The 15,428-nt window shown below is 42.1% G+C and overlaps 1 protein-coding gene across 1 annotated transcript in view; it reads right to left on the bottom strand.

Annotated features, from left to right (window-relative positions):
• Nucleotides 1-2,812: 2,812 nt before the first annotated feature.
• LOC139466777 (CD151 antigen-like) overlaps nt 2,813-15,428 on the bottom strand; it is a 33,119-nt gene continuing 20,503 nt past the window's right edge. Inside the window, exons 3-8 of the mRNA XM_071248453.1 lie at nt 11,877-12,068; nt 11,306-11,380; nt 10,106-10,204; nt 7,160-7,315; nt 5,665-5,748; nt 2,813-3,431 (exon numbers count right to left, since the gene is read on the bottom strand). Of these exons, the coding sequence (XP_071104554.1) occupies nt 3,366-3,431; nt 5,665-5,748; nt 7,160-7,315; nt 10,106-10,204; nt 11,306-11,380; nt 11,877-12,068 (672 nt within the window). The 3' untranslated portion in view covers nt 2,813-3,365. The remainder of the gene's footprint in view (nt 3,432-5,664; nt 5,749-7,159; nt 7,316-10,105; nt 10,205-11,305; nt 11,381-11,876; nt 12,069-15,428) is intronic.

The following is a 15,428-nucleotide window of genomic DNA, read 5'->3' on the forward strand; positions in this document are numbered from 1 at the left end:
CAAGGTCGAGCCTATGTTTATGATGACACAGGGCTTTCACATATAGGTCTACTCTAGTATCTACACTAAACTATTCAACGACAGTTACACCCATTCCGATAACAACCAATCATCTTTGACTATATACACAGATACAGCCATTGAAAATAGAACGAACATATAGATTTACCGGGATCACTATTACTTAATTTGACACAATTTCAACAGATTGTTTTTTTCAGTCTAGTATCATAGGATGACTGATCAGCTATAGTAATGTGAAAGAATCAGGTGATGTTGTACTTCTTTGAGGATATTATATAGATTATTATTACTGTGTTATAGGCCTGGGATGGGTAACTCGGGTACTCGGGTGGGTAGGGTAGGTGAGTAGGATCCGGGTACCCACAGGACTACCCGGACCCGTGGTTGATCATGTGATATATTGTTGAATGAAAAGGTATCTAGAACTCTAGAATTTTTGCATTCCTTCTGACTTTATATGTTTGCATAAAGATGAAACTTCAGTCAACTTCAGTGTATGCATGACCAGATCGTTTTACACAAGTATCTAAATACATTTTGCCAGGGCTACGGTCAAACAATTCCCAGACGGACATTTGGACGTATCTCTTGAGACCTACAGCAGGTACCCGGGTACGGTTGGGTAATTGGGGGATGGGTACCTGGGTAGTAAATTTGGACTCGTCCCAGCCCTACTGTGTACCGGTAATAAGTTTCCGATTAGCTGTGACATTGGAGTAATGTTACAGAGTACTATCACAGCTGCTTCACGGACTGAACAGAGGGGACAATGGAAGCAATTATCACCTGCTCACAGATTTGCTAAAATCTATCAACTTATGTAACTGTATACCTTTTTTGTGTATATAACTCTGTCGTCTTTGGGGACCAACTATTTGATATTCTGGGGGGTGGGGAGGGGGGCTGGGAATCTGTATTGAGACCAGATCTTTTATTCAGCTACTGCTGCAAAAACAGATATATGTTATAATTATTACAAAAACTATGAGCCAAAATATTTTTTTCTTAAAAAACACACATGGCAACAATGTAATTTTTGTAGCAGACAATTTGCTATTTTACCATCATTATGTTTTCAAGATTTTCAGTGACAATTAATTTTTTTGTAAAACATCCCAGCCAACCTCCTCCTCCTACTATGTTGTTTTACATGATATATATTTATTTGGGGCTAATCCATTTGAAGTATGTCCAAGGGCTGTAATAATTTACCTGTCTTATGATCACAATAAGTGTAATGTATCGTGAGATCATGTACCTTCACAAAATAATGTAAATGGGAGGGCATGCATTGATCAAATGACGATGAATTGTTAAAATCACTTTCTTAGGGCACTCGGGACCTTAATTAATAACCTGAAGCCCGTGTCAAGCAATATTTAAGATAGTCTAGTGCATTTATTGTTACCCATATGTGCAGGGAATCATAAAGGAAAAATTTGAGGTCAAGGTCAAGGTCAAACGTTTATCATGTAATGTATCCCTCCCCACTTTATGATGTGAACCATCTCTAGTTACCATGGTTACCTCAAGTAACTCCTCTTAAAAGTTGTGCAGGATCTAATCTAATAGTGCCACATGTAACTATGGTAATACTATGGTAACCGGTAGTGCAAGTTACAGATTAACAATAAATAGGATAAATAATGATATTAGTCATTAAGTTGATATATACAAATAATAAAGCCTTATAGCCTAAACAGTATGGCAAGAGAGAACAGTGACCAGCTTCACAAAGATGTCTTAGCTATGTCGAACTAGGTCTTTGTTAACATGGTGTTACAAACACTTTGTCAACAAAGCAGTGATATACAAAATATCCTTTGTCTAAGAGGGTGACTTACGACTGTTGCAAGTCTATGTTAAGGGACAGGGGTTCCATAATTTTAAGATTGCCTTGTCGACAAAAAGAACTTACCACAACTATCCCTCACCCCCACCTCTATCACCTCACCCTCACTTCTATCACCTCACCCTCACTTCTATCACCTCATCCCCATTTCTATCACCTCACCCCCACTTCTATCACCTCACCCCCACTTCTATCACCTCACCCCCACTTCTATCACCTCATCCCCATTTCTATCACCTCACCCCCACTTCTATCACCTCACCCCCACTTCTATCACCTCACCCTCACTTCTATCACCTCACCCCCACTTCTATCACCTCATCCCCATTTCTATCACGTCACCCCCACTTCTATCACCTCACCCTCACTTCTATCACCTCACCCTCACTTCTATCACCTCATCCCCATTTCTATCACCTCACCCCCACTTCTATCACCTCACCCCCACTTCTATCACCTCACCCCCACATCTATCACCTCACCCCCACTTCTATCACCTCACCCTCACTTCTATCACCTCACCCCCACTTCTATCACCTCATCCCCATTTCTATCACCTCACCCCCACTTCTATCACCTCACCTTCACTTCTATCACCTCACCCCACTTCTATCACCTCACCCCCACTTCTATCACCTCACCCTCACTTCTATCACCTCACCCCCACTTCTATAACCTCACCCTCACTTCTATCACCTCACCCTCACCTCACTTCTATCACCTCACCCCCACTTCTATCACCTCACCCTCACCTAACCCTCACTTCTATCACCTCATCCTCACTTCTATCACCTCATCCCCATATCTATCACCTCACCCTCACTTCTATAACCTCACTTCTATCACCTCACCCTCACTTCTATCACCTCACCCTCACTTCTATCACCTCACCCCCACTTCTATCACCTCACCCTCACTTCTATCACCTCACCCCCACTTCTATCACCTCACCCTCACTTCTATCACCTCACCCTTTCCGTAGCTACAATCTAGCCATACTGTTTAAGCCACAGCTGTTTACAACACGAAGCATTTGACTAGAAACAACCGACATGATTCATATGTCTGGGAAACACTTTCTTGCACCAACCTTGAATCACTATTGGCACCCATTACTTACTGCAACGTAGTCCTATCATCAAGGGAACAAATACCATGAAGCATTCATAAAATCACTGGAAACAAACTCATAAAAAGACACAAGATACACCTTGTTCTGTGTGACAATCCCATTGGACGTAACAGCATTTCAACAGCATATTGTTTACAATAACTATCTTCTATAGTACAAATGTGGAAATCTATGGACATTTACTTTTAACAGGGGCTTCCTCTGATAAAATAGCACTTGTTATATGAAGATATTGTTAGGAAGCATGGACGCAAACTTGTCGATATATCAGCCATGGCTAGCTCTGTTCGATCATCTGGCCTGTCAATCTATAGCACTATGTTGACATTCAGACCATCTGACCTTCTTCTTTGATTGTCAGTATCCCTCCTTGCTTTCTTTAATCTTCCGAGCCAGGCAGCAGGCGAATATTATACCAAATATCTGAAACAATTATAAATTGCAAATATGATTTTTTGTTTGTTGTTTAATGCCGCACTCAGCAATAGTGAGTGAGTGAGTTGGGTTTTACGCCGCTTTTAACAATATTCCAGTTATATCGCGGCGGGTCTGCTTAATGTTGGAGGAAAGCCCGTAGTGATGCAGGTCTAAGACGTTTACCACTTCGGTGAAACCCACGAGCACGGGTATGGTGCTGACAAACCTAGAAACATAATGGGGCGAACGAGGATTCGAACCCACAATCATAGGTTTCTGGCGTGCCCAAGGGACGCAACTCTGCACAGCGAATCGCGGCACCTTAGACGACTGGGCCACCCGTGCCCCCCCCCCCACTCAGCAATATTCCAGCTATATGACGGCAGTCTGTAAAATATCGACTTGACTTGACAATCCATTGATTGACATCATGAGCATCGATCCACGCAATTGGGATACGATCATACCAAGTCAGCAAGCCTGACCACTCGATCCCATCAGTCGCCTCTTATGACAAGCAGAGTCGCCTTTTAAGGCAATGCAAATATGAATGCATAACATGCTGATGATGCTGTCAGATGCACAAGTCTTTGAGAACAAGCTTGAAATACTCATATCCCCCGCCAATATCACATGTCCGGTTGTGCACAAGGCAAGATATATCATATAGTTTTTAAGATCTGCTCCGGAAACGAGCACTATCTCCATTTTCAGTCTAAGTCAAAGTAGTTGCTATGGAAACTCAAAAAATAGATTTTAGAAAATCCCAACTATCAAAAGGCTAGTTTACCACTAGACCTATCTATGTGCCAATTTTGGTGAAGAAATACTGTACGGTTTCCAAGATCTGCTCCGGAAACGAGCACTACCGCCATTTTCAGTCAAAGTCGTTGCTATGGAAACTCGAAAAATACATTTTTTTAAAATCCCAAACTATCAAAAGGCCCCAGTTCACCACTAGACCTATCTATGTGCCAAGTTTGGTTGAGATATCTCTCATGGTTTTTGAGTTGAGGTAACTCTCATGCCGGACGCGGACGGAAGGACAGCACCCATTCTTATATCCCCCTTCCACTTCGTGGCAGGGATAATATAGGAACTAAAGTGCCACTGTTTGGATGATGATGTTTGTCTTTTCTGTACAGTAGGAAACTAGAACAAGTTACATGCAGAAACACCAGAAATCATTACATTCCCCCATGGATTTCCTATTCGATACCAGTACCTCTAACTGGGCTCAGTGATGCCCGGACTTAAAGGGGAAGTGTACACGCAAAAATCACTTTCTTTCTTTTTCTAAACAAAACGCAATTTTAGAATTAGTTAGTATCTGTGTTTGAAAATATACACTCATTTTTTTCACAGTGAAAGTAGGAAGCTCACAATTGTGTGAAAGTGATATGCCGTTATGAGGCCTTCGTTTTACGAGCGAAATAGGCCTGAGTTATCCCCCTTAGATTATGACGTAATTGGTGCCAATTCAACTGGGTCCCTGTCTATTCTCAACGCAAAAGATATCAAGGACCAGTTTGCGGTAAAACAACATGGTCTACGACACACTCCGGCGCAGTGGTGACTCAGCATAACACAATTCTGGCTGGCATCTGAGATGCTAGAATCACAAAACTGTACCTACACCGCGTGAAGCGGCTCTAACAAAACATGATGACGTCATAATGTTTATCAATTGGCACCAATGACGTCATATTGCAAGGGGCATAAGCCATGGTGTTTTTGTTATGGAAATAGAACACTTGGTAAATGTGAAAAATATTAATCGTTTTAGTGCAAAAAATATGTTAATTAAATATGATGTTTTTATATTTTTGTCTATGACACTTCTATGTTAACACTTTTAATGTGGAAAAAGTACAAGAAAAAATGGTTCATTTCCGTGTGAACTTGCCCTTTAAGTACCTTGGCTCAAGACGACATGGGGAACCTAAAGGCCTTTCCACACTGATAATATCACTTCATGTTTACTGTCAAGTCAACTTTAAAACAGATAGTCCCATGCCTTGCTACAAAGTTTCTGAGTAATATGCTCAGGCTATCTATAGACTACACACATGGCAAACAGGACGCACCTGTAGCCTTAGATCTTATGAAATGAGAGACATGTATGAGAAAGTTATTATAGTAATCTCTTAATGTAGAAAGATAGCCCTAGACATGAGACATGTATCAGAAAGTTATTGTATTAAACTCGTAACGTGGCCAGCTGTCACGTGATGCGTACCTGTATACAACACAGGCCAAGTCCTATCCCACCAATCAGAATCAGGTGCCTCTTGACAGACTCCTCCAGCCGGGGAGAGCAGCCCTGGAACAGGAAGATGAACCAGGATTACACGGTGAACTTGGACATCAGTATCAGGTCAGTATTGATGAATTACTATTTCCTAAATAAGTCATAAAGCCAAACATTTTTATTTTTAATTTCATGGGCGTGCCACCCCTACTAAGAAGCATCTGGAAAAGAAATAATGAAACATAAGACTTAAAAAAAATAAAAAATTGGTTCTCAGACTCTTGAAAATATCGGGCAGTGTTTTTTTGCGTGTTTTTTTCTGCTTGTTCAAAATAGTATGTACCAAATAAACAGTTGTGTACCATCAACCTGGGAAAGGGCCTCCCTATAAAAACAAGCACACAAACTCCTATTGTCACCATGACCATAACACGAGATGCGCAGTGGAGAAGTGAGTATGTAAAGGGAAGTAACTGTGTGCTATATTGGATCGCATTGTTTTAAGTATCAGGATTTTTTTTTTTAAATATGAAAATGGAGATAAAAACAAAATGTGCGGCAGACTTTATGATGATGTCGGCAGTGCCTTAGAACCAAGACTATTATTTTTTTTAGCTTAATTTGTTTTTGGGTTATTATGTCCCCTGTCAGTAATATGGATCCTCGTATAAAAAATAAAATGTTTTATATCAATTCCATGTCAGCATCACTATCAGTGATTCAAGAAGCCAGCTGCAGTTTTACCCGCAGAATGACTTGCATAAATAAATGATTGACATTGCCATTCCTTTGTGCTTTATTTGGACCGACCTTGTGCGGAAAAGCTGGAACATATCCATGAAAAATAAAATCGAAAAAGTGTGGCCTTATTAAATGTAGAATTGCAGGTGATCAGATATGCAGTTCCAAATTGAATTTAGCGTGGTTAGATCTACAGGTCAGCTGGCCCTCAATGAAAACACAGTATGCTTATCTCCTAATGCGCAGTCTTAAATAAAGATGACCGGCTTCGTGGTTTAGTGGTAGAGAGTCTGGCCGGAAAGAAGAATGAGTGAGTTGGTTTTAACGCCACTTTTAACAGTATTCCATTCATATCGCGGCGTGTCAGCTTAATGTGGGAGGAAAACACAAAGTGATGCAGGTCTTAGATGTTTACCACTTCGGTGAAACCCACGAGCACGGGTATGGTGCTGACAAACCTAGAAACATAATCAGGAAAACCAGGATTCGAACCCACAATCATAGGTTTCTGGCATGCCCAAGGGACGCAACTCTGCACAGGGAATCACAACTGGGCCACCCGTTCTCCCCTGGGAAGAATAAGGTCGGGGATTTGATGCCTTTGGCGCCCCACCAAAAGAAGGTACTTGTTGTTACCCTCCCCAAGAACAGCATAGGATGCTGGTGACCAATTCCAACCCGCATCACCCCCAGAGCTCCCATCAAGGAGTGATCAAGGGGTACCAGGGGCAGGGGGTCCTACCTTCCAGTAGATGTTGGAGGGGGAGTCACTCTTGCCGCACCGCAGCGTGGGGGAGATGCAGCAGCTGTCCGGCACCACGTTCTCCGTGGCCGTGTCCATCTTCAGCCAGCGTGAGTAGTGCCAGTCTTTGTAGGAGCCGGCGCCGCAGCACTGGAACTAGACACACCACCACCATGTACAGCTAGTACTGAGCACAGGTTGTAATGCAGGGAGTAAGACAATCAAGGTACACTGACATATCAGTTACTGGGGACCTCATCTCCCCTGGAATCTCTTTGCCCATCATAGGTTACTGGGGACCTTATCTCCACTGGAATCCCTCTGACCATCATAGGTTACTGGGGACCTTATCTCCACTGGAGTCCCTTTGTCCATCATAGGTTACTGGGGACCTTATCTCCACTGGAATCTCTTTGTCCATCATAGGTTACAGGGGACCTTATCTCCACTGGAATCTCTTTGCCCATCATAGGTTACTGGGGACCTTATCTCCACTGGAATCTCTTTGCCCATCATAGGTTACAGGGGACCTTATCTCCACTGGAATCTCTTTGCCCATCATAGGTTACTGGGACCTTATCTCCACTGGAATCTCTTTGCCACTCATAGGTTACTGGGGACCTCATCTCCACTGGAATATCTTTGCCCATCATAGGTTACTGGGGACCTTATCTCCACTGGAATCTCTTTGCCCATCATAGGTTACTGGGGACCTTATCTCCACTGGAATCTCTTTGCCCATCATAGGTTACTGGGACCTTATCTCCACTGGAATCTCTCTGCCCAGCATAGGTTACTGGGGACCTCATCTCCACTGGAATCCCTCTGCCCAGCATAGGTTACTGGGGACCTTATCTCCCCTGGAATCTCTTTGCCCATCATAGGTTACTGGGGACCTTATCTCCACTGGAATACCTTTGCTCATCACAGGTAACTGGGACCTCATCTCCACTGGAATCTCTTTGCCCATCATAGGTTACAGGGGACCTTATCTCCCCTGGAATCCCTCTGCCCATCATAGGTTAATGGAGACCTAATCTCCACTGGAATCCCTCTGCCCATCATAGGTTACTGGGGTCCTTATCTCTACTGGAATCCCTCTGCCCAGCATAGGTTACTGGGGACCTTATCTCCACTGGAATCCCTCTGCCCAGCATAGGTTACTGGGGACCTTATCTCCACTGGAATCCCTTTGTCCATCATAGGTTACTGGGGACCTTATCTCCACTGGAATCCCTTTGTCCATCATAGGTTACTAGGGACCTTATCTCCACTGGAATCCCTTTGCCCATCATAGGTTACTGGGGACCTTATCTCCACTGGAATCCCTTTGCCCATCATAGGTTACTGGGGACCTTATCTCCCCTGGAATCCCTTTGTCCATCATAGGTTACTGGGGACCTTATCTCCACTGGAGTCCCTTTGTCCATCATAGGTTACTGGGGACCTTATCTCCACTGGAATCTCTTTGCCCATCATAGGTTACAGGGGACCTTATCTCCACTGGAATCTCTTTGCCCATCATAGGTTACTGGGGACCTTATCTCCACTGGAATCTCTTTGCCCATCATAGGTTACTGGGGACCTTATCTCCACTGGAATCTCTTTGCCCATCATAGGTTACTGGGGACCTTATCTCCACTGGAATCCCTTTGCCCATCATAGGTTACTGGGGACCTTATCTCCACTGGAATCCCTTTGCCCATCATAGGTTACTGGGGACCTTATCTCCACTGGAATCCCTTTGTCCATCATAGGTTACTGGGGACCTTATCTCCACTGGAATCCCTTTGTCCATCATAGGTTACAGGGGACCTTATCTCCACTGGAGTCTCTTTGCCCATCATAGGTTACTGGGGACCTTATCTCCACTGGAGTCTCTTTGCCCATCATAGGTTACTGGGGACCTTATCTCCACTGGAATCCCTTTGTCCATCATTGGTTACTGGGGACCTTATCTCCCCTGGAATCCCTTTGACCATCATAGGTTACTGGGGACCTTATCTCCACTGGAATCTCTTTGTCCATCATAGGTTACTGGGGACTTTATCTCCACTGGAACCTCTTTGTCCATCATAGGTTACTGGGGACCTTATCTCCACTAGAATCCCTTTGCCCATCATAGGTTACTGGGGACCTTATCTCCACTGGAATCTCTTTGCCCATCATAGGTTACTGGGGACCTTATCTCCACTGGAATCTCTTTGCCCATCATAGGTTACTGGCCACCTTATCTCCACTGGAATCCCTTTGCCCATCATAGGTTACTGGGGACCTTATCTCCACTGGAATCTCTTTGCCCATCATAGGTTACTGGCCACCTTATCTCCACTGGAATCGGGCAAGTGGGATACTCGGGTCAGGTTGGTCCCGTGGTTAGTCACGTGATATATTGTTATATGACAAAAATTATCCAGAATTCTATGGTTACACTACAAGTCACTAATGTTCACATTTCCTCGTGACTATGTACCCATTCCTTCTGATTTTATATATTTAAATAAAAATAAAACTTCAGTCAGCTTCAGTGTATGCTTGACCTGATCATTTTATACGCGTATCCAAATACATTTTGCCAGGGCTATGCTCCAACTATTCCCAATCAGATATTTTGTACCCAACTCTTGAGACCTGTAGCGGGTACCCGGGTAGGGTTGGGTAATAGCGGGGTGGGTACCCGGGTAGTAAATTTGGACTTGTCCCAACCCTACTGGAATCCCTATGACTATCACAACTTGCTGGGGACTGTTGTAAACCCGAATCCTCACAGGAATATTTCCATTGAAAAAAATATAGCTGTATTGCAATAGAAAGATTATTTTACTGTGTCAAATACCAACATCTGTATTGTGTGTAAGAAATGCTTTTATTATTTTATTCTAAATCATAAGGAATCATAAAGAAAGGAGTCCAAGTTTCATAGCAACAAGAAGGGGAGCAACTCACCTCCTTTTGCATGTCGTTGACTGCGTCTGTGATGCTGTTGTAGAAGTTGTAGTTGTTGATGATGGTGTGATTCAGGTTCCTCGTCAACTCTTCTCGGATCTGCATCAGTACACAATGTGTTCACAATACCCTGGTGCATATACTTCAGGAACAACCTGAGTCAGCATTCTCAAATGAATCAATTTATTTGTAATGTATATTGTCAACCTATCCTGTCCCGCAATCCCTACAGAAAACCCTCGGAGTAGTGTTTAAGACTTAACAGTGCAGTCAGCTACATTCCAGCAACAAAACAGCACAGTGATCCCGTTTACCGGGAATTACCAGTTTTTTACCGGTAAAATTAGGCTTGGACCAGTAATTCATGTGACTGCCAGTCCCTGTGGGCCGGCAAATAAAGTACCTCATAAATCTTTAATGTTGAACAAAACAATGGTGATATTCATAAAAGTATATTTTCCGAACAAATCAAATGTTACAATCAGGGTTTCTCCTTTTTGATTTTTAGAGAAAGGAAATAACATTTTTGCTTTGCTTCAAGGTTAAATATATTTTTGTGGTGACTTCGTCTTCAAATATTCAAAAGAAAGAGAAAATTGTGACTGAACCTTGTGTGAATGATGTGTAGATCTAACTAAGCTACTTCAGAGATGACATCATTGCATTGAACATGATGTTGAAAGAATTATGACCTGGTAATTTTCATACGTTTTTTTATTTGGTGAAGTTGGGACTGACAAAAATTAGGGGGAACTGGTAATTTTTAGAGTTACCAGTCCACTAGGACTGGCAGTTTCAAAAGCCAGCGGGAACACTGCAGCATCTTGTATATAATAGACCATGGATCAGACAAACCCATGATTGATAGCATGAACAATGACCTATGCTGTACGATATCAGATCAAAGGTACGATGACCATGATAACACACAGCCCAATATCCATTGTAACCATCTAATAACAATTTTAGTTATAATATTCTGCCCTTGATTCCCAAAAGAGAGACAAGCCTTGGGTACAGGGAACCCATTCTGCCCTTGAATCCCCAAAGGGAGACAAGCATTGGGTACAGGGAACCCATTCTGCCCTGGAATCCCCAAAGGGAGACAAGCCTTGGGTACAGGGAACCCATTCTGCACTGGAATCCCGATAGGGAGACAAGCATTAGGTAGTGGTGTATACAAAGTGTGAGATCACCTACCGCTCCTTCGTACATGTAGGCCAGCACACCAGCTACAGCCTCCAGCAGGAAGATCACCAGCAGCAGGAACGCGTACTGCCGAGTAGAGAAGACACACATCAAGCCACTTGTTTTACCAAGGAGGGCTACTTACCTAAACAATAGACGGATACTCACTTAAACAATAGTCGGTGTCTTACTTAAACAATAGACAGCTACTTACTTAAACAATAGACGATAACTTAAATACATGATCACCATGGCAACCATGACAACTTTTCTCATTCCAGTATCACCTTTTTGAACTGACCTGTTTGAAACTTGAACTGACAGAATGAGTGAGTGAATTGTAATTAATGCCACTGAATTTGAAATCGAGCGAGTATGTTGAAGTGTAACAAACGTCTCTGAAACCTTCAAGTATGGGTATGGTATTGACCAACCAAGGATCATAATCAGGACAATTATGGGATTCAAACCCAACACCAGGGGATCCTGCATCTAAGGGAGGCAACTCTGCGCAGACAGTTGCGGAGCCTTAGACATGTTACCTACTGTCATTTTGACAAAGGAGCAGAATCCACATTGTTACCGAGACGAGGCAGCATCGGTTGTCTTTGACGGTGCCGAGACATCCGAGGATTCCCACAAAGATGATGATGGTGCCAATGGCGAGGAAGAGGAAGGTGGTGGCAGGGTAGGTGTTGTTGCCAAGGAGACCCACATAACGGTGCTTGTTGATAATTGTCCATATCCCCATTATCAGGAACGCCAGACCAGTCGCCTACAAATCATAAATCATTCCTAAAATTCCAGACCAATGATTAGCACTAGATTCACGCACAGATTTTGTTTGCTGTTGAGCGCCGCACTCAGCTATATTCCAGCTGTATGATGGCAGTCTGTAAATAATCGAGGCCGAACCAGCCAATCCAGTGATTGACATCACTGATCTATGCAATTGGGAAACAATGACATGCATCAACCAAGTTGGCAACCGGACCATTCGATCCCGTTAGTCAGCAGTGTGCATGGTCAGTGGGCATCTTTAGGCTTGTTTGATTTTTGTAGTGACTGATATACATGTATTTAACATTCAAAGACACTCTGGTGATGTATCTGAAGTATGTTTTTACCATCAATCAGTGTCTAACTTGAAATTCTAAAATATTAGAATATAGGTTGTATTTAACAAAAGAAACATAAGTCATATCAGGAAAACAAAATATCATTTACAAATCTGCCTATTAAAAAAACAAGAGAAATTAGTAAAAAAACAGAAATAAGTATAACGTGAAAACCCCAACTCATTTACTCTTGCTATCAATATTCAATACAAATTAATTATTAAAAAAATACTGATGGAAACAGATAAGGGAACAATGACAAACATAGCAATCTCATTAAAATCAGATCTTAGTTCTCGCTATCGCTAAACAAAGATCTGAGGACATCCCATTAGGGGTCACGTCAGAATGACCTTTCATCCAACAAATCAGAGCATTGCTTACAAGATCATGAAAGTGACAGTCGGAATGTGTTTTCTAATCATGCAACCACGATATATTTAACACAGGGTATTCCGAACGACAGTTACAGGTTTTATGATTATATCCATACAATCTGTGCCATCTAAAAGCCATTCCAGAATGTTCTTATCAGTTTTAAAATCTTTAATCGAGAATACGTTAAAATATGTTTCGAAGCGTAGTCGCCAGTTTGAAACTAGTGTCGTAAAGCTAGAGAAAGCTGCCTTCTGATTGGCCAATGTCAATTTCTTGTCAGTCATTTCATTAGTCTGTCAAAATTTGCAAAATGTCGTTCTGACGTGACCCGTAATGGGATGTCCTCAGATCTTTGTTTAGCAGTAGCAAAAACTAAGATCTGATTTTAATGAGATTGCCTCCACGACAGAATGACATTCATATAAATAAATGGATGATGAACATAGCTATTTATTTTTATTTTTATTTCAACCGACCTTGTGTGGAAAAGCTGGAATAAATCCACGAACATAAAATCAAAAATGTGTGGCCTTAGACTAAACATTGCATAGATTCAATAGAGGCATTCATTCCACTCAACACTAGCATAAAACTGGGACCCCAAACAATCAAACAAGTATTTTAAGGCCTAATTGGTACAAAGTCTCCCAAACTCAGCAGCTGTTTCGTGTAAGATTAGGTCCCTTGTGTTACCACATACTCGCACATGAAACAATCTGCTGACGCGGCTGTTTTCTCACACAGAGGTAACTGGAGCCACACTTGAGAGTATTCCAACCCTCATTAATCTCCCCCCAGCAGCAACAGTCTGTACATGGTGGTAAATGCCAGTCTCATAGCTGCTCTCTGTACCGATAAACCCACTACACCTCCAGATAGACTCACTTTACTGCAGGTTTATAGCATTGTAAAGATGTAGTATGATAATGAGTGTATGAAAGATTGTGTCATAGATGCATATTTTGCGATAGTAATGTCTTTAGGCATATTGCATTAAACTATTTTGATGATGGAAAAACTGTTTATCATAAAGACGATAAAGATGAAATTAACTAAATTTGAAATTGTTTTCTGTTTCAAATGAAAGTTTATGTGCTGTTTCAAATTTAAATATGTCAGAGTAGGCTCATGAGAAAGGCAAGAATTGGTCAACCCAAAGGTATCTTATTCCTGGTCCAGTTCCACAAAGCCATCTTAGTGCTAAGATGATTGTAACTCCCATACTTTAACACTGGCTTACGATGGTCGTAGCGCTAAGATCGCTTTGTGGAACGGTGCTCTGGAACATAATTACCGTAATATACTACTCAAACAAGTTATTTGTTTGTTTGTTGTTTAATGCCAACTCAGCAATATTCAACTATATGACGGAGGTCTGTAAATAATCAAGTTTGGACCAGACAATCCAGTGATTGATATCACAAGCATCGATCTATGCTTCTGGGATACGATGACATGCATCAACCAAGTCAGCGAGCCTGACCACTCAATCCCGTATATCGCCTCTTATGACAAGCATAGTCGCCTGTTACAGCAAGCATGGGTTGCTGAAGACCTATTCTACCCAGGATCTTCATGGGCTGAAAATTAAAGAACACCCACAATCGGAAGCCTATGAGCTGCAATACCCAGCAGCCATGACATATTAACATTAGTCACATGAAATTGGGTGCGCTTTTACCTCTTTTGAGTAGCAGACTTAGAGATAAAGATTAACATGCTAAACAAGTGCCTAAAATAAATCAATAGTAAATTATGTTAGGTTAATCAGGATGCTGGAGGTGAGGTGAAATTGGGTTTAACGTCGTGTCCAAGATTATTGCACTTATTTAGCGACGTGCATGCACGTGTGTGTGTTTGTCTGGCTGCTTGTACTAGTCCGGACTGATGCCGATTTATAGTGCTAGCTCACTGAGATACCATGCCGCAGTTTAACATGAATACCCCACTCAGACACAGTATACTGACTCCGAGCCAACAAGTCCTTGTTTTAGCCCCTTAATGCCGAGCGCCAGACAGGGTAACAACAAGTACCATCTTTTATCGTCTTTCGGTATGATTGGGTTGGGGATCGAACCCTGGACATTCCTCTCTCTGGGCGGACGCTTTACCACTTGACCACGGAGGCGGTCACTCAAGATGCTAGAAACTGTGGTATGTGTGGCATCTATATCAGACTCAAAGTAAGTACTGTGTATTTAGTGTCATCCACACCTTTCACCCCCAAATATACATCTAAGCTCCCCCGAAACACTTCAAAACCACCCAATCAATTCCAAATAACTCTATCTGAGCTCAGTGGAACTATGCCAGCACTGGCATACATGCTCATACTTCCGGGGTCATTGAAACTTGCCCCAAATTCAGACGGCAAGTTGAGAATAGTTTCTTTCAAGTTAATCATGGTTATTAATATGTCAATGTTTTTATATAATAGTGAGGAGGCCCAATTTGTTGTATCAAAAACACATTTTTATGTTATGACAATTACATTTGATTTCTCGATATTTCAATACACACTCTCTGCAAGATTTGTTTTCCTACAAGGCAAGGCATACTTATATATATTTATATAGTATTTTGACTAATGAAAAATACAGACAGACAGTTTTTATCCAGCATTTAAAGTTAACCTGCCC

This window comes from Haliotis cracherodii, unplaced genomic scaffold (genome assembly GCF_022045235.1).
Source record: "Haliotis cracherodii isolate W230 unplaced genomic scaffold, xgHalCrac1.p SCAF_19, whole genome shotgun sequence".
In the NCBI taxonomy this organism is placed as follows: domain Eukaryota; kingdom Metazoa; phylum Mollusca; class Gastropoda; order Lepetellida; family Haliotidae; genus Haliotis; species Haliotis cracherodii.